General features: G+C 40.3%; 2 protein-coding genes across 4 annotated transcripts; one reads left to right on the plus strand and one right to left on the minus strand.

The window, feature by feature from the left end:
• btf3 (basic transcription factor 3) lies at positions 1-8,492 on the minus strand. Of its 3 annotated transcripts, XM_086152276.1 has the most exons (7): positions 8,411-8,461; positions 8,217-8,322; positions 6,176-6,244; positions 3,777-3,890; positions 3,034-3,235; positions 2,858-2,914; positions 1-497 (listed from the first exon to the last, which is right to left on the minus strand). In XM_086152276.1, the coding sequence occupies exons 3-7, from the start codon at positions 6,242-6,244 to the stop codon at positions 451-453; spliced, it is 489 nt and encodes a 162-aa protein (XP_086008402.1). In that variant the 5' UTR covers positions 8,217-8,322; positions 8,411-8,461; the 3' UTR covers positions 1-450. The 3 variants fall into 3 exon arrangements, with proteins under 3 accessions (XP_086008402.1, XP_086008400.1, XP_086008401.1); XM_086152274.1 differs by lacking the exon at positions 8,217-8,322 and having other exon boundaries at positions 8,411-8,492; XM_086152275.1 differs by lacking the exon at positions 8,217-8,322 and having other exon boundaries at positions 8,348-8,460.
• Positions 8,493-17,646: 9,154 nt separating this feature from the next.
• foxd1 (forkhead box D1) lies at positions 17,647-19,648 on the plus strand. The gene has a single exon (XM_086153068.1). It carries the CDS (start codon positions 17,975-17,977, stop codon positions 19,088-19,090), a length of 1,116 nt encoding a protein of 371 aa, XP_086009194.1. The 5' UTR covers positions 17,647-17,974; the 3' UTR covers positions 19,091-19,648.
• The last annotated feature ends 333 nt before the right edge of the window (positions 19,649-19,981 follow it).

The following is a 19,981-nucleotide window of genomic DNA, read 5'->3' on the forward strand; positions in this document are numbered from 1 at the left end:
TTTATTGACAGTAGCAAAGATTTATTCCAGACACGGTGGTTTCAGCGAGGCCACAGAATTAAGGTTCAGTAACTTGGAGGAAACAGATCATGAGCCCTAAAACATCACATTTTACACACAATCTCGCACTAACTGGACATGCAGACCACAACAAGCATTTAGAGTCAGGTGGCAAAGAAGGAGTGGAATGAGTACTTAAAAAACTTTATCTTATACTGATACCCCTGTAATAATACTTTGGAGTACTATTCTAAAAAAAATACTCAAAGAATTCACTTAAGAGTACGCAAGTATTTTGTTCAGTTGTTGTAATACTTACAGAATTTTGACAGACTATCAATGATCCTTTTTACTTTTACTATTTACTTTCCACCTCTTGAATTGACAGAAAAACATCTTGTGTGCCACATAGTCCTGTCAAGTCTCGACAATGCAGAGTCTCAATTTCCTCTAGTTCGCCTCATCCTTGGATGCTTCATCAAAGTTCTCCACCAGATCTGAAACAACAAGATTGAGAGGTAATTTGACCAAGTAAGGAAGAAAGGCATGAGCCTCAGAGGTGCCAGAGTACAATTCTGCAAAAGTGTGTTTATGTGAAACATGATATACTTTGCTCATCTCTCCAACGTCTGCATACACGGTTGTGTTCAATATGAGGCCCTCACAATCACTGAAAGCAGCTGTATAAATTATAGTGCTTAGCATCAAAAAGTTAGCTTCAATTTCTCTGTGAAATGTGAGAAATCTTCCTCTCCAAAGTTTTGGCTCAAAGGGGTCGGGGGTTAAAATGGAAACAATTCGAAAGGTCTGAGTAAACATGTTCCTTTAGTGGGAGAACAAAAAGGAAACTTAACTCCAATAACAACATGATGGCAGCGGCTCTTAACCCGTTGCCATCAAGATTCATCTGCGCCTATTCTTTGAATACATGTGTGAGCATTTGTTACATTAGTGGACTCCAGCTACAGGCGGGGAAGTCCTGGGAAAAGCTGAGCTTGTTGTAATGGCAACCGCATGGCCCATTTTCTTCACAGAAAAAAACAAACGGAGTCTGAAGATCTTATAAACAATGAACATGATTCAAAAGTCTGCATGAGCCATTATCTGAATTCACTTCAGACTCCCCTTGATATGAACCTAAAAGAAAAGCAACCCTAGTGTTTTTCGAAAATGAAATGCACACTAAAGCTATTCAAATTTTGAATAGATATTATGACAATATCTGTTAAAATAACCACAAAGGTCCAATATCAATACAATAAATCACATTTGCCCTGCTACTGATTATAATTGGCTTTATTCAACTTTTACTTCAAAGTCAGTTTAAAATGTAATAAATTTTAAAATTGGGTTTAAAAAGCATTTTCTGTATTCTCATTGATTAAGTAATTTTTGTAGATCTAAGTATTTTAATTACTTATTGATGGTATTTTCCTATTTGTCAATAAAATGATATTGAAAAATGGATTGTGAAAAAAAAAATCATCACAAATGATATCTGACATTTGGTGTGCATTTTAAGTGCATTCATGTGCCCGGTTCAAAACAGAGAATGTAATCATTGTGCAAGAATGCAATTAAGATCACTATTTGTCATATAAGAAAATTCCGATAATGTAAAAGTTCTTATACGGCCATTTTCACCAACTGGTGCGTCAAACTGTTCTTGTATATTCTGACACATTCTCATTGGTCAAAGTTATTCAAACATTATTATGTTGGTTGGTAAATGATCCGAGCCCAAAAACATGCACCAGGTTAATTGGAAAAAAAAAAATGCCCCGAATGAGCGAGTGAATGGTTGCGTGTCTGTATATGTGGCCCTGCGATTTACTGGTGACCAGTCCAAGGTGTATCCCACCTCTTGCCCAATGACTAAATGCAGGATAAGTGGCAGAAGATGGATAGATGAGGTAAATCATCCGTTAGAGTGATAAGTTTGAAATCTAAACTGCAACGCCTCAGTTTCTCCATTGAAATCCAAAGGTCTATAATGCATGAAGTTGACGGCATGGTAAAGCTCAAGATAACATTTCAGGGCTAAAGAGGCTGACAAAATCATGTCTGAAATGAAAGCTGCAAAGGGCACACTTCTCATGCTTCTGCCTCGGGGGTGATTTCTGAGGAATGAAGACTGCTGAAAAATTTAGTCTTGGACTAAAGTAACTGAAGCAGTGAATGGTGTGTCCCTGGAGACATGGGCTGTAAATAGGGTCGAAAAAGAAGTCGTGCACCATTAAAGCTGACACCAAAAAAGGCATAAGCAGCCTAATTGCTTAGCACAAGACGAGACTTTGCCAGGAAACATGGGTGAGAGTGATGACATAGAGGCAGGATTTTTCTGAAGAAGGAATTTTTTCCATCAGTTATAAAGTTGAATTTTCTATTGCCTAGTTTTGTATTTCACATGCACAATGAGCCATTAAGAACATTCATGTATCAGTCATTTTTATGAAAGCAATACAAAATAGATCATTACAAATAAAGGCAGATTGGAAGTAGAATTGATTGGAATTGCAACTCCGTCTGTCATGCAAAAGGCAGATTTGACAGGGAAAAATTGAAAGTTTTAGCAACCATTGGGGTAGTTTCTAAATCTCCACCATCAGCATTTATTTAATGATAAGGAATATTAAATTCTAGACTGTATTTTGTAATATTTGTTTCCTCAATAACAATAGAAGCGCATTCCGTGTGCTACTTAAAATCTATTTATACCGATTTTTACAAAATTCCATCAGATTTTTGTTCGGATAAAAAATGTCCTCATGAAAAAAATAATAATATGAAAAATCTTGACCTGGAGAAAATTAATTATTTAGTAACAAGAAATATTGAGAGATATTCAAACGCTCACCTGGAACTTCATCATCCTCCTCTTCTACTGCAGCAATTGGTGCTTTTCCATCTGTGGCTATAAAATCGGACAGTGTGTGAGTGTTTTTAAATGAAATTCTGAGGAACAGACTATAAATTTAACTGTTAGCTGTCAGCGTGACACATGCTGGATGGTGGACGTTTTGTCACACTGACCTTGTTTGGGCAAGGCCTCGGCCAGCCTCCGCAGGCTAGTAAGGCTGTCAGCTCCCAGCTGGTTCAAGATGCCTGGCAGCATCTCAGTCAGCTGCTTGGTCTCTGCGTGGCCAGTGATAGTAAAGGTGTTGGCAGCCAGTGAGGCCTGCACTTTGGGGTTGTTGAAGTGGATGACTGTCCCTTGATTTGTAAACATGTTGACCTGCAGGATCACACGTTGGTACACTTTAGATCACAAAACAAGCAAATCTGAAACAAGCTGATAGCTCATTAGTGTCAATAGCAGAAGTTTGCTTTCATTTATTAAAAATCTCCTCTGGGAAATCCCTTGGCAGAAATCTGAAAAAGGACAAACTGTAATAAACCATGCATCTTTTTTAAAATCAGAATCAGAATCTCTTTATGACCAAATGTACAGTGTGCATTGGACTTTGACACAATATGTCAGCGCCTTGTAGCAGGAAATTTAAGATTAGAATTGTGTGTTAATGAAAAGAGAGGAAATATTTTTCAGACAAAGTAGTAAAATGCTTTAAAGTATTAATATCTGAAGACTTTTCAAAAAATGTACCCTGAGTGTAGGCTTCCGTCACTTGAACTATGATAAATGTACTGTATCAAACATTTTTATTTTCTTTAAAGAACCAATAAACACTCACAAAAAGTAGGAGCACATTAAGCTGATAGGCAGCTTTGCTCTACCCTCTTGAACTTCAGTAAATATGTTGTTTTGCAATGCCTACCTCTTCAATACCAGAGATATTGTTGACGCCAAGCTTTTTTAGGGAAAACTGGAGCTTCTTGTCATCTGCAGTTGCTGTTCTGTGCACAACCTTCTTCTTTCTGCGAGCACTCCCCTGCAGGACATTCAAAAACAAACATATTGGCGGTGAGGTTTGATCTCTAGTCAAAATCATAGGTTAATATGGAGATTTATTGCAGCAAAGAGCTAGTGACTTATTTGACATTCTCCTCTCCAGAACATAGTACCAAGATGCATGTATGATACATATCTTTCAGGTTGTCATGGAAACCTCTTCAGAGCCTAATAACATGGCTTCACCAGCTAAGATCAGTCATAAGGCTGATTTGTTGACTTAAAAACAGATGAGACTTACTAACAGCCATGTAAGTATTCTATCAAATTCCAGATCATATTTATTAAAAAAATTTTTTTTCCTCTTTTTACCTTCATCAGTAGTTAAAAAATTCGAAATCATCAAGTCTAAAACCCATTGACGGAGAAAGGAATATTTTTGATCATCTTGTAACAACTGTTCCACTCAAGAGTAGGGCTCTTAGACACAAAAGCAAATAGTTGCAGTTTGAGAACTGATGTGCGGTAGACAGGAAAAACTGCTCCGATTTCAGATCAACCAGATCTTTAACCTGAGTGGGCAGATAGGGTGAGATGACACTTCTATAAACGTGGGGTGTTTGTGTATCCAGTCCAGTAGTGCGGGTGAAATTGATAGATTACTCGGTGATTAGGAGGGGGCAATCACAGTGGCAGGCACTCCAGTTTTATGTGTGATTTTAATTTGGTGCGAAATAAAGTATTTGAAAATGCAAGATGTTCAGGGTACCACATGACCATGGATGAAGGTGGATAACAAGGTCATGGACACTCCAGACTCCCTGATGCAAGTGGAAAGCACTGATGGCCGACCACTTGAATTTCCAACAAAGAGCAAATGTAGCAAATATTGCTGAAAAAGGGCTGTTGAGTGAATGAAACTATGAACAGTGGCCCTGCATCAGAAAGCAGATGTATGCCCATGACAAGCCATAAATATCCGGACCAAGAATTGTTGCTAGAAGGTAGGCTGGTCATGATATATGGAGCTCCCTTTTACATCCTCTGAACAGGCACATGAATGTGTGTTATTCAAATGCACATGTGGCACTCCAGGCAATGCCCTGCTTGGGTGATGATGTTCAAGTGGATGTTACTCTGACACCTCCTAACAACACTGAAGAGTGAGACTCCTATCCTGTTGTCTCTTTCTTCAGGATAATGTGATGTGGCACACTGTAACACTCAGCGATGGTTTGGGGATCATGACGAAGATAAAGTGACACCAAACCAACTACATCTGTTTGCCAGTATTAATGGCCAGGACAGGCTAAAGTTGGTATATTGGGTAAATGACAATGTTCACCAACATGAATATATAAATTTATTTTTTACAGGTCACTGTGCTAAGTGTGTGAGTTAGATATGATCTCACAGTGTTTTACTGTCAGGGCTTATCCAGCTGAGAATACTAGCTATTTGGCAACAAATTGCACCCCAGTTGTGCATCATCATAGTAAAATTTCTTGGAAGTTCTTGTTTAAATTGTCACCTTTGGGCTTACATCCTACATCACGCCATGTGACTGATTAGTCCCAATTGGTCATGAAGGCAGCCTCTCGATCCCTCAATTTCCACCACGAGTTTGCCTTTAAAACCAACCATCCAGTAGATCATGTTTCGCCAATTTTAGTAAATCTCCACATCGGCTTCTCACATGTGGAGCCACTCAGTTCCCAAAAACAAAATCCTACTTGTATTTTACAATCCAATTAATGGTATCAATACTCAGGAGCAAGCCTTTTCAGCTGAAAAAATTTTAATACTTGACGTGTTGATGCATATTTTTCTTATGTCTGCATGAAAGCTGAAATTAATTCCAGATTGTTTCACTGTTTGTGTTGTAAACCGGTAAAAAAAAGGGATTCGAACTCCCTTTAGTCTATAGATGTTTGGCAGAGACGGGCTGTGTGCACACTTTAACCAGTCAATATGGGTGGTGAGGAAAAAAACTGAGGCCTGAGCCGCAGACGTGACACAAGACATGTGAAACTACGATCAGAGAGTTTATTGAGTCCATGTCTGGACAGATCAAACATTCTGGTGGTATGAGGGGAACTTAAGCCCTTGGTTTTGAGGCTGTTGCTGATCAGTATATCGAGTAACTGGATTTACTTCCTGTGTTTTAGGGCTCTTGATGTGGACTCATCAGTTGTAGTTTGACAGTTGGATCCACACAATGGAAACTAGTTGTGTCTGACAGCATAAAAGAAAGGCTGACCGAGTGAACAGTAAAATCAGATGTTATCTAATGTGTTGTGAGGCAAGGGGTTTTGGGGCTGTTACCTTTCCGCCGATGCGGACTTGTGCCTGTAGTTTAGCAAGTTTTTCTTGATTCATTATTGTTTCTTTCATCTGGGGAAAAAAAGACAAAGAAGTCACCAAAATAGCAGTCTTCAAATGTAACTTGTCAGTGTGATCATCACAACAACAATTGTACAGGCAGATATTACTTTTAAAAGACATGATCGCAAGGGAAAATGTCAGGAGTGATAAACAAAAAGAAACGTTTCCACACATCAGACAAAGAGGGAAAGAAAAAAGGCATGCTATGCAAATGAGGCAGCAAAACTGTCAATATCACCACACCTTTCACAGAACAAAGTGATAATATTGTCTACTATCTACTTTCAAAATTGTTATTCAATATAATGTTGATAGATTAGAAACAATTACAGTATATTAAATCTTGGTGTTAGCTAATCTCAAGGCTGGCTTTCAGAATCTAGTGCTGGTTACTTTTAATTTGTGATAAACCAGTCAGGATGTCATGATCCCCAAAGGTATGTGCAGATTGGCAGCGTTACATCATCCCAGTAATAAGTCATTTATCAAAAACTTGGTGTCTCAATGGCCATACTACTGTACAAGTTAAACTGACAAGCAAATTGTCAGGTTCGTTTTAGTACGAAATTCTGTTAACCCTATACAAGGTTCTTTCATAACTCTTACAGTGTATATAGTGGCATATTTTATTTGAATTATTGATATTCAGAACTAATAAAATTAGTTTTTTTATATATGTTTGTGCTACTTAATGACATAAAATTGGACTTCCAAGCAGGTTTTTGCCTTCCCAGTGATATGATCAGAACTCACAGCACTTTCACATATTGACTAAAGGTCTTATCAATAGGTCTATTGATAGGTCTTATTCTAGTCTTATCAAGAAGAGCTAACACCAAAGTTTTAGCCAAATATGGAGTGCATATTTGCAGGAGGTATTACAGAAAAATACAAAGAAAAAAGAACTTCAAGGTGGCACTTAGATCAATTTCTGAACACTTAAAACACATAGAGTGCTACATTTACATACCTTAAAAAATAGCACTTATCTAACAGTGGCACACTACAAACTTTGAAACAGTTCAGAAACGTCAATTATTGATGGTTTGCACTGCAGATACTTGCACCCTATGAACAACATAAAGAACTATCCAGTGAAATATGGCCATGTTGTGAGCAGAGAGCTAATTTGCACCTGCTCATATTTAATAAGCCATGTACGCACAAGGTCACCTGTCAGTTTGTTTAGTAACTTTACATAACAGCACAATAAAGCCAGAGCTCTACAGATATCCTCGTATACAGACCAGGCTGTTCAGTTGATAGTGAATCAGGGTGGGAGACGCTGCTCCACTGTATTGTTAATCACTTCTGAATCGGGAGACTTTCCTATATTTCAGTAATTTTAAGATAGATATAAAAACGCTGCATGAGTAGGAAGAAGTATTGAACAAATTACAACAAAATGACTCAACATTTAACCCACGCTCTGGTTCTCTTGTTTGAACACTTCGGTGGTATTACAGGGCGATTAAATGTCTGCCTGTTCTGGATGGATGCATCAGTTCAATTCTTGGTATCCCCGTTAAGTAAAGATCTACTGCAGACCTATTTTACTCAGCAACACCACTCGATTTTGAAAGGAGGATATCTACTACCGTTCCGTATATATGGTGTGACAGATAAGGGACAACTCCTGCATCAACACATACATATACACGCCTATCGTTGGTGGGCCGATCGGCGGCGAAATGACTAAACAGGGATGTAGATAAGACATGAAACCTTTGAGGATGTACCGTTGTCACTGTCAAATACGCCAAGCTTTGCTAATTAGAAATCGATAGCACCCGGTTTCCTTTCACCGGTGGTTGTATTATGGTCAACAAGGTGTTAAGAGGGGATCGGTTTAGTAAACCACATGCATAAATATCAGAGAGGGTAAGGGCGGATTTAAGCTAACGTATGGCGACCAGTGTCTTAAGCCGTTTCTGCAAAACAAGGTGTGGTTCGGGTTAAAAGCAAGAACTTGTCGGCTAACTTCGGCTAGCGTGCTAGCTCCACAGACTGGGGCGGCCGGCCTGTCACTCTCAGCCTCTTTTAACCTTCGGCAGGGCTAGCGTCAATTCCCGGCACACCTCAGTCATCTAGCGAGGAAAGGATTTCGGTTACCTCTTGCCGTCGGACCGAGGACAAACAGTGGAGGGGAGAAGGTATTTAAAGCTCCACACTGACCTGTAAACTAACAGCAGACACATGCGGAGTGCAAGATGGAAGCCAGAGAGGAGGGAGGAAGTGACGTCTGCGGAAACGTGATGGTAGGAGAAACGAGCGTTTTCGTCCGGGTTTTGTTTCCAATATGTCACAAACTTCTGTTTGAAACTCTATCGTTGCTTTTGCGAATCTTTTTGTCACATCGGTATCTTTTACGAGCCCAAGAACACAAAAAGTCAAGCCATGACTTTGAACTGTCCGAGAAGACCGTCAGATAAATGGTTTGCATTAGGTTAAGGAAACGAATGTGGCCTGAGGGGCAACTTAGCTAATACAATCCACTGTTTTTTTTTCCTGCGTACAAGTTAAGAGTTGCATTTTGTGTCATTGTGTGGTTCAAAAATGGAAATTGAATCAAAATGGGGCTCTGTAACTTTGCAATGTATTGTACAGGGTTGACTGAGTTTCATTGAGTTGTTAACTACCTTCGTGAGGACGATTTTGAAAAGTGGGAGGGTTTTACACTGATGGCTTCCTGCGATACAAAGACAATTTGGTAGTTTTTCATTTTGTTAAAGAGACCATTTTAATTGTGTGTTAAACATGTGTCTGGTCCATGGACAGGCCTTGGAGTTTGTGTTGAGGTATGGGTTGTCTGTTTCAGTGAGTGACCTGTCATCTGTTCATTGCCAGTTTTTTTTTGTTTTGTTTTTTTTATTTTCTATTTTTTTTATTGAACACAAATAGCATAAATAAATATACGTATGTACAGATAAACATGGCAAGGTAGAATCGAATGTCAATGAAACGACCGGGGATGAGGAAGCAATTGACATAAGGACATTCGTTCTGTATGTAATCATAAGTTAACATTGTTAAAGGTTTGTGAGAAATGTTTATTGCTAGACGAAGAAGAAAGTGAAAGAAAATAATTGAATAAATAGATAGATAAATAAAATTGAAAAAAAAAAAAAAAAAAAAACCTGCAAGGGGAATATAATATGTATTTAACTTGGTGGTTCACAAAGAATCTCAGACATCAAACTGTATATTTTTTGGTTTTTGGATTTTTCTATGAGTTTTAAGGATTTTTTATCAAATTCAAAATCGTTTATAAAGAGCATAAAATTGGGGGAACACTTTTGCATTCTGTTTTTGTGAATGAAGAACTTGGCCAGGCCTGAAATAACATTGACACATAGTACATCTCTTTTGTTGCTTAAAAGTAAACCAAATGCTATGTCATCTCTTGAGAAGGAAAGTGGTGACGACGGAAAATTGTCTTTAACCCTTTTTTGAGTTTTAGCCCAAAAGCCCTGTACTTTTCACATGAGAAAAATATATGGTCAGTGGTTTCAATGTTGTCTTCACAAAAGGTACAAATATTATCTTCAATATTAAAGCGTACCCTCAATAATTCCTTAGATGGGTGGATGTCATTCATAATTTTGAAGTGGGTCTCTTTTGCCTTGGCGGGTATGGGTAGGGTCAGATACATAGTTCGCAGCGTGGCAATCGATTCCTTATCAAATTTATTTAAAATACTATTTTTGTTTTGACGTCAAGGGAATACGTTTTCTGTAAAACATTTCCTAATAAAAGAGTTGCTGCATTTTCTATCCAGAATTGAGACTCTCTGGAGTGATGTTGGGGGTAACTGTGGTTGTATGGTTTGGTACGTCATTATATTTTTGGTCAGGAATACAAATTGTCTCGGTAGTGCGTTACGTAATTTTATGAACTCAAATATGGGAGGGTTAAAGCTGTGTTTGGTGCAGAATTGTTTATAGTCTAAAAGACTGCCATTGTCATCCATCACGTCAATTATTGACCATATACCTTTCTCAAACCATTCCTTGTAAAATAGAAATTTGTTTTGATGCAGTACATATCTATTGTTCCATATTATTGTACCATGTTGTGAGAAATTGTGTACATATATCATTTTCCAGCACAATAATATTTGTTTCATTGCCAGTTTTAGATCATTCATAGAATTTTTCAGACATTTTAATTTCCAATTCATTGACCTTGGGTAAAGAAACAAGGACGGTGAGGCTGTCCCACTGTATCAGCTTCAATACCTCAGAAGTTTTGAATTCTTGGCTGCCAGATATAATAAACCCTGCTCTCAATCAGGTACTCTTAGAGTTCTCTCACTGCCAAAAACAGAGGAGCCTCAGAAAGAGCCCATCTCCTTGGCTAAATGAGGATTTGTTAACCCTTAGAAGTCAGTGGGGAAAACTTGAGCATCAGTGCTCTCACTCAAGGCTTAAGGTTTTTTTACCAATCTTTGAAAGACTGTTTGATCTTCTGTCAGAAAATGGCATCATCTGCAGTGGTGATACAAAATACTCTGCTGCTAGGCCTGTACATGAAGGACATGGTTTTCATGATTTTGATTATTTTTGTCTAGAAGTCCCAAGATTGTTATTGCAGCCCAAGGTACAACCCATTCACTAGACCCTCTCTCAACTGGGGTCATTAAAAGAGTTCTGTTCAACAGAATCTGTTTTTGAATATTCTACAATCACCATTGAAAGCTTCTTATTTTGGCGTCCCTCAATTGTTGAGGGAGGAGCAAAGTGTTGCTCCTCATATATAAAATAGTCAGTGGCATTTTACCATCATATTAATCTGATTTGATGAAGTTGTCTGTGACTGGATTTACATTGTGCTCCCTGAGTTGGAGCCTTTATTTGTGCCTAAAAGGCCCAAAAACAACCCTGCTATGGAACAGTTTGCCTGTTGACACAGGTAGGTCTGTTCTGTTGGCAGCAAAGCTGAGGGCCCACTTATTTTCTGTTTCATATCTGAGGCTTGAGTTTTGTTTGTCATATTGTGTTATGGTACACTTTTTTTAATGGGCTGTACAATGATGTAGTGGTGAGCGCTTCTTCCTCACCACAATAAGGTTCCTGGTTTGATTCTGACAGCGCTCCTTTCAGTGGAGTTTTCATATTCTCCCTATGGGTTTTTATGATTCTCCTTCTTCCTCCCACATTTCCAAAAGCATGCACTAGATTTACGTGGAAATTTTCAGCTCCACCACATCCTTGACTATAGGATAGAGGGAATAGAAACTGAATGGATGAATGAATTAATGATTTATTTTATTGTGTCCTACTCTTTTCTTTTTGTTTTGTATATTTTAATGGACAGTTTGCTAAAAGTAATAATATTTATTGTGATTATCATTATTATGATTCAATCTTTAGTTGAACCTTGAAACAATCATATGCCCAAGGTCTGTTACAACCTTTGCCTATGGTCCCCGGTTAGGATGCGATGAGGTCAGACCTGTGTTCGTGTGTCTCGCACGTCTGTAGTCAACCCTTGCTGCTTGCTCTTTGGACCGATTGAGCATGTTGATTCATCATTAGGGTTTGTCACTGAAAGGTCAATCTGTTTTGCTAAATTCATGCATAAGGAGAGAAATGCAAGTGAGCAAACAGCAAATGAAGTCTGTCTGTAAGACACATACAAAATATTCCACACATTATTTATCACGAACCAAATCAGATGTGCACCACTCCATCTGACCTCTTTAATATAAGTGTCTGTTTCACTGATCTAAGCAGGTAGGATGCAAAAAGGTTCAGCAAACATTTTATTTACCTCCGGCCTCATTTTTGAATGACAAACACAGAATACTGCCACCTGCTGGGATTTGTTGTGTGCATATCCACAACATTTTCAGTCAATATGAGGTGACACAGCAGTCGACTCGAATCTGGTCTTGTTCTTTGACATCACCTTGTGTTCCCTTCAGTCTATCACTAAGCTCTGCCACAATAAAAGAAAGTGTCTGGTTTCAGCTGCTTCTACCTGTGACCTTATTCTTTCCATCACAAACCACAGCTCATGACCATGTCTAAGAGAGACAAAGGATGAAATTTGTGGTAAGTTGTTACCACAACTAATCAGTTTATCTTCACATTACTGCAGATACTGTAATGATGAAGACTGCCAGCTGATCCCTTAATAGCAAGTAGCCCACGGAGTGAGACTGCACATGTAGTTGAACGCAGCAGTGTGTAGGCAAAATGAAATTAAACACATATCTCCATTAGGTCATGCAGTAATGTCTTTGCATAAGGCCTATGAAAAACTATTCAGATGCACATGCACTGACTTGCTCATTGTGCGTGTGTATGCTTGTGCATGTGTGCGTGCGTGTGACTCAAGTCAGACTTGAATCACAACAAAACTAGTACAGGTGTGCTATTTCACTTTGACTTTAATTCCAGTGACAATTAACCTCTCTCAGACTTGAGCTCCATGAGCTAAGAATTCTCAACACCACACTTGGCCACTTGGTTATGGATGAGCCGCTGCTGGCAAAGGAGCAAAACTGTAAAAACATATAAAAAATGTTAAAATGTAATGAATGCACCTTTTCTGAGGCATTTGTGATTCCTGGCTTGAAATTGTTGCCACAGCACTCCATTTGTTTGTTCAATATGTCCAGGAACATCCATAGTTTAAGACTTGTGACCTGCCTGTCTTCATTTAGCAGTTGACTCAGGACTTCTGTGGAAAGACTTGGGAAATGCGAGGGATTTGGAACATACCTGAGACTTGCAAAACCGTGACTTGATCCCGCCCCCCTGTTTCACTGTGAGTAAAGGTTCACATGAGGCTGGCTTAAAAGGCTGAGACTAATTTTCTGCAGGGGATTAACACAACTTTACAAAAAAAAAAATGTTTCTCAATCTGATACTCCTGTACGTCTAGCCAAGGGACACTGCCATCCCATAAACATACATATGTTTAAATAACTTACCAGCAAACCTGAAGAAAAAAGTACCTTTAATCCAAGAGACAGACAAATGATTGACAATATGACAAATATATTTAACTTTTTCAAATAAAATACTATGAAAATAAAATAACTTCTCAACTACAAATGCCACATTCAAAGCCTGCAGTAAAGTATTTTTCAGGAACTGTATTAGACCTAATTTGAGCTGTGTAATTATGCATTTTTACCTGATTTAAGTGGTTCTTAGACAAATTATTTAACTTTAGAGGGACACAAATTGTCTTGAAAATGAACAGTTTATTACAACAATTTAAAATCAGCACATGTGGATTTGCCTGGTTTTCTTTGGAGAGGAAGAATAATAAAACTTGTAATCTTGAAAAAAAAGCAGTAACTATGACTGTTGGACAAATAGTAACGGAACACAAACTGTAATATGTTATTTTAATAACTTGTACATATTTAGTTTCAGTCACTGACTTTTATGAACTCTCCTTTTAAGAAGTGCATAATCCAGATGTTTTTTTTCCTACAAAGTTGGAGGCCCAAGACGGGTCTCCTATAAACTCAAGTAACATTAGCTGAATATGAAAAATAAAGCTGAAAATATGATCTAATGTAACTGCATGGTCTTGAACATTTGACACGGTTCTCAAGTTGGGGATGCACCACCTCTGCTTACCTATCAAATAAGATTGAAATCCCAAACTTAAGTTAATATTCAATTTAAAGACATGAAATAGTGTGATGAAAATACTTTCCGGTGAATGCCGGAAAAACTAATTAATTCAAAGAACTGTTTTAAATTACAAACTTCTCACAAAGTTGGATTGATTGTCATATCAAAATGTCTAAAAATTGAAATATGCGTGTCCCTATATAAAAAAAGACTTCTTAGAGCTGTCATGTAACACGGATCAACAGTTGAAATGGGTCAAATAGAAGTTTTGAAATCCAATGACAGTTTTTGTACTTACATTATGCTTCAGCACAAATGCACATAATAAGAACGGTTGTGATTGGTCAGTTTGTCCAGGTGGGCGGAGCACAGTGTTACGTGCAGGGAGTTGAAGGATTCACATGCAAAGTGAGAATGAATCACGAATGACATGGGTGCACTTTAAGAACCTGCTTATAAGATGAAACAATGTTTTAATGTCTTCTTCAACACAAGAACAACAACATGTTTTTATTTATTTATACTTCTTTCAAAAGATCATTTTAGCCACAGAGCCCGTTTGAGTTTAGCCTCCTAATTCGATATGGGCCGTCAAAGCGTGAATGGTGATGATGATGATGAAAGAGAAACAGTTTTTTTTGTACCCGGAAATCTAAACTTATTATTTTTCAAATACTTTGACGAGTTTTTTTTGTTTTTTTTTTTTAAACAAAGATTACCGATGTCTTTTAATATAATTTTTAACCCGCCTCCCGCTCCACCCCTTCCCACATAGTTACTCTAATTGTTGATACATTATGTGCATACGGTAAACGCTCTTCTACCGTGGAGATGTAGCCTCCCAAAATTGCAACAAAAAAAGGAGCCCCTGAGAGTGTGATGTAGTTCTGCGTCAGGCGTGCACTCACCGGATCCAGCCGAGGGCTGCAGCTCGGTGCTCGGTTCCCCCGCATGTGATCCACATCACATGGCGGCGCGCACACCGGACAGCCGGCCCGTTGACACTGTTTTTTTTTTTCTGGTCGGGGGGGAAAAATCAGACAGGAGGGGCGGTGGGGTGTGTTTGCAAAAGGATAAGTGCTTTCTCGGTCCCCCCGTGGCACGGAAACACCCTCGGATCGCGCAGGGGGCGAATTTAGAAACACTTTAGAGAGGCGGTTTACCGCTGCTGCTGCGGCGGGGCTCGGAGGCGGGAGGGTGAGGGGGGGGGCTCATTCATGTCGTGCAAATATTACTGCTCACCGTGTCAAACGGCCGATGGAAGTAAAAGAAAAAGGGGAGAGGAAAAAGATTGTCTCACAACCGTTCGGCTCCTCGGTGGAGATGGAAGACGATCCGAGACTCCCGGGCGGACCTGAGGTGTTCAAGGACCACCGAGTCTGACACAGGCGTCACACGCATACTGCATAAAGTAATAAATATGTACTAAATATTACCAGTATTAACACGAGCAACTACTTGTATTTAGATCTACACCTTTATGAGGCAACCTTTTTTTAATTTGCCCCGAAGCTGTATTATAATTACCAACGCCGATTAATTTCGATTTTAAGTTGCAACTTTTAAATACTGGCGCAAATACGAAAGAACCCAAATGGATAAAATTTGTCCTCATTTCTTATGTAAAAGTTCAACGATCAAGTTTATTTTTTTAAACTTAATAACCCCTCCAGGGAATTTACCCCTCAGTCACGAGTCAAACTTTAGCGTCCATAGTATAATTATTATTATCATTCTTATTATCATTATTATTTTTATTACTACTACCAATAATAATAATGATAACCGTAATAATAATATTCTCACTAAGATCAATCATCTGATAATGATATCGTTCTAACACATATAAACCAGGTAACTGACAAATGAGAAACAGTTTAATCTTTATTTAATTATATTCATTCTTAAAATAAAGTTTAAATAAAGTTTAAAAAGTACAACTAAATCAAAACTAATGAAAGGGTTTCGATTCAGTGGGTAATTACACGTGTGTAAACATTTCCGTTCGACTACATTGTGCCACTTAAAAATAACTAGAAAAAAACGGATAAATACAAATTCAGCTGTCACTATCAGGAAACTTGTAACTCTGTCCCCTCAAAGAAAGGGGGAGAAATGAAATTCAACTTTAACTTTTTTTAAGGTTTGTCATCGCTGGTAATAATTCATTGACGAATCTCGGGGAGTAATTTTCTTTTACGACCCTTAATCATTATTACATTTTAATAGTTTTTTTTTTTTTTAAATAATGACTCTGTGTTACCGTGGGTTAAAGTTTAGAGCTTGATAGCAAAATTAGACAAGTTATAATCTTTGTACGAAACTACAGGCTTGAATCTCGACTTCCGGCGGTGAAACACCCAGCTGGAACAGACTGAAACTTTTCCAGGCCCAGAAGTTGGTGGACTGTGAGTCAGTTCAGCCGCTAGATGACGCTGCTCGGATGGGAACCGCTGGAAAGTTACAGAGCTGCAGAACTTTACCTTAAGTTTAGAATAAAGTCTTTATAAAGCTGCGTCAAGACAATTTGAGATTCAAATTCCTAATGCTTTGTTTAAAACAGATATTGATATTGAAATAATTGGCAATTTAGATTCTATTGATAGATAAACATCCACAAGTAATGCAAAGTGTTTTTCTTTGATGAAATGGGTTGATCAATTCCAGCTGAGTGCACTGCGCCCCCCCCCCCCCCAAGACCCTCCCCACGACAATTAATTTTATAATCACTTTTGGTAATTGTAAAGGTAAGAAATGTACACACAACCACACACACACTTTCACTCTGCTCAAAATGTATGAGGAAAATCGTCACTAAATGGTCTCACAGAATTCACACAATCACGTATCGCGCACTGGTTGATAATATAATAATGTTTTCTTTGTTAAAACAGTCAAACTTTTTCTTACCATCCAGGTTGGTTCTGAAGCCAAATAATAAGTAATTTTATTATTATTATTATTTTTAAAAGGTCTGAACCTTCACCTGCAAATCACTGAAAATCACTGCAAATTTCGATTCATTCCTGCAACCAATAAACAAAAACTCTTAAAAGCACTGAAATACAAAATCAAAGAAACGCGTGCTACCAATGACACGACATGACTGTAATAAATTAATATTTAAGGTACGTGCACGCAAACACACACGTGTACTGTCACACACGCACACACACAGGCCTATATGTGGGGCTTGCATGCTCTGCGTGACCCGTGACTGATTCGAGTTAACAGCTGACTCTTTTCCATTACAAATGGCTGGCGGATAATCTAGATAACTACCGGATCACGCAAACCGAGCCGCCTGGACTGAGCGGCCGCTGCGACGGGATCCGGGAGATCCTCCTCCTTTTTTTGTTTTTTTGTTTGTATTTGTCCATATTTTTATGTTTGTAAACGTCAAAAATAGGAGAGCGACCCAAATCAGCTGTAAGGGTTCCGCCTTTGTCTCTCCCTGTAAAAGAAAAAAGTGTTTTGTTTTTTTTGTTTTTTTTTCAATTTTTATCCTTCTTTTATTCTTTTTTTTTTCAAAAGAAACCAGATTATCCGCCCGCGGCTGCCCACCAAAAATATGTTGGTCTCACACACGCTCACGCACACACATACACACACACACACACACACACACACACACACACACAACTCTCTAGGTTAATTTTAAAGACCCTTTCTGTTATTTATTTCTCTCTCTCTCTTTCATTACCCTGATGACGCCCCCCCTCCCTCCTTCCATCCATCCCTCCCTCCCTCCATGCCATGTGACCGGGGCGGCGGTATAAACGGGGAGGGTCGATCCGCCCCGTCCGTGATTCAGATTTGGACGTTTTACCAGATTCTACCGGCGCGTTTCGTGGCACAGACCGGGCCGTTCGCCGGCGGCCGGTAAGAGAGAGAGAAAGAGAGAGAGAGAGAGAGAGAGAGAGAGAAAGAGAGAGAGGGGCGGAAGCCCATGGGAGCGAGGCGCGGACGCGGGGAACGTCTCTGAGCGGCGACGGCGGCTACACGTGCTTCTTTCCTCTTCTCTCCTCTCCGCTCCTCATCATCCCCCCTCCTTCCTCACATGAGTTTTGAAGAGGGAGGGCAGCGCGGCGATCATCGTCTTCCTCATCTGGCGTCCGGGGGACGCGGCCGTGCGTGAGCCATGACTCTGAGCTCGGAGATGTCGGATGCCTCCATCCTCTCGGAAGAGACCGACATCGACGTGGTGGGCGAGGGGGAGGACGGCGACGGCGGCGGCCAGCAGACGCGCTCCTTCGTGGACGAGGTGGCGCAGATGCGCGACGGCATCCTCCTGGCCGGCTCGACGCCTCCTCCGTGCCTGGACGGATCCACCTCCGCCCGGGACTCCTACAAGCCGGCGGGCAAGAACACCCTGGTGAAGCCGCCTTACTCCTACATCGCCTTAATCACTATGGCAATTCTGCAGAGCCCGAAGAAGAGGCTCACACTCAGCGAGATCTGCGACTTCATCAGCAACCGCTTCCCGTACTACCGCGAGAAGTTCCCGGCCTGGCAGAACTCCATCCGCCACAACTTATCCCTGAACGACTGCTTCGTCAAAATCCCGCGGGAGCCCGGGAACCCCGGGAAGGGCAACTACTGGACGCTGGACCCGGAGTCGGCCGACATGTTCGACAACGGGAGCTTCCTGCGGCGGAGGAAGCGCTTCAAGCGCCAGCAGACGCAGGACTTGCTCCGGGAGCACAACACATTCATCCCGGCCGCTGCCGCCGCCGCCGCCGCCGCGGCAGCGTACGGTTACGCGCCGTACGGCTGCGGGGGTTACGGCATCCAGCTGCAGTCCTACCACACGCACTCCGCGCTCTTCGCCTTCCAGCAGCAGCAGCAGCAGCAGCAACAGCAGCATCATCATCATCAGCAACATCAGCACTCCCGGCACACACACTCCCACAGCGGAACCGTGATCCCCGCGCCCTCCCTCATGCCCACCTCCACCGCCACCACGGACCTAGCCAGGAGTAGATTTTACCCGCAGCTCAGTTCCGGTCTGGGCACCGTCAGCGTGCAGGCCGCGACCCCCGTGCACAAGTCCGGCTCCCCGGTGCAGCGCTCGCCCTTCTCCATAGAGAGTATCATCGGAGGCTCGCCGAGCCCCTCCAGGACTTCCCCGGTCGTGGTCCCGGTCCTCGCGTCTCCGCTGGGGCCCCCGGCGGGCGACCAGCCGCAGAGCGTCCACCCCGGAGCCGTTTTGCATCCGGTTGAAAACTTTCCGAACACGGTCGTGAGCGGCTGTTAAAATGTCTTACCGACAAACTGTTCAAAAACAAACAAATAACGCCCCTCTTTGAAGGTAGGATTATTTTTGTATGTTTATTTGATAGCACGCAGCTGAATGACGGACATGAGATAACACTGTTTGTGCCTATATTCATGCTGTTTGGAAAAATATATATATTTATGTTTTTTTCGGTGTTAATCAGGCTTTTGACGACCAACTTTCCTTGTATTTTCATCAGATGATTCGATTCAGTCGCACTCCTTTAGGGCGTCTCAGGATATAACGACGTAATTGACAGGTTATAAATGATCACATGTCTGAAATAGACTAATAATGTACTTTGTGTCAAACACGTGTTTTTTTATTAGTTTGGCGAATCTACACATTTTTTGATTTGTATTAAAACACAGAGAGAGAAAAAAGTCATACGTTTATAATATGCAGTGTGTGTTAATTTCAGTAATAATAATAATTAAAAAAACATTGTACATTTTTTGGGCAAGTATTTGTGTAATTCAAGTGTGATATTTTTACAGTTTGTTTTTCAACAATAATAAATTTGTTTTACAAAAAAAATACAAATTTAATTTGTTTGCTTGGGAATGCATGTTAAGTCTTAATAATTTAAGTGTGTAGGTCGAAAACAAACAAAAGGAAAAAAAAAGTTTTGTATTTAGGACTCAGGGTTGTGTTAAGCAGTAATAACAATCCAGACAGGACGGATGACGTGAGGAGGCTCGTCACAGAGAGTCCACGCGTGTCACGTGCCTCAAATATTATACAGTTTGTTACATGGAGATGGAGGTGTGTGTGTGTGTGTTTTTTTAGCGTGTGTGTTGAGGTGCAGTGAGGCTCTTACGACAATGTCGCGCACCCTCGGGACACGCACAAACAGGCCCTTCGTGTCCG

This window comes from Fistularia commersonii, chromosome 9 (assembly GCF_037954325.1).
Source record: "Fistularia commersonii isolate RoL2024-O1a breed Wild chromosome 9, RoL_Fcom_v1.0, whole genome shotgun sequence".
NCBI classification, from domain to species: Eukaryota; Metazoa; Chordata; class Actinopteri; order Syngnathiformes; family Fistulariidae; genus Fistularia; species Fistularia commersonii.

Excerpts from the sequence above, each read along its gene's own strand:
- foxd1 (XM_086153068.1), top strand. The coding sequence starts at position 17,975 with ATGACTCTGAGCTCGGAGATGTCGGATGCCTCCATCCTCTCGGAAGAG.
- btf3 (XM_086152274.1), bottom strand. The coding sequence starts at position 6,244 with ATGAAAGAAACAATAATGAATCAAGAAAAACTTGCTAAACTACAGGCA. Across the intron at positions 3,236-3,776 it reads ATATCTCTGGTATTGAAGAG|GTCAACATGTTTACAAATCA; the intron begins GTAGGCATTGCA and ends GTGATCCTGCAG. Across the intron at positions 2,915-3,033 it reads CGAGGCCTTGCCCAAACAAG|CCACAGATGGAAAAGCACCA; the intron begins GTCAGTGTGACA and ends CCGATTTTATAG.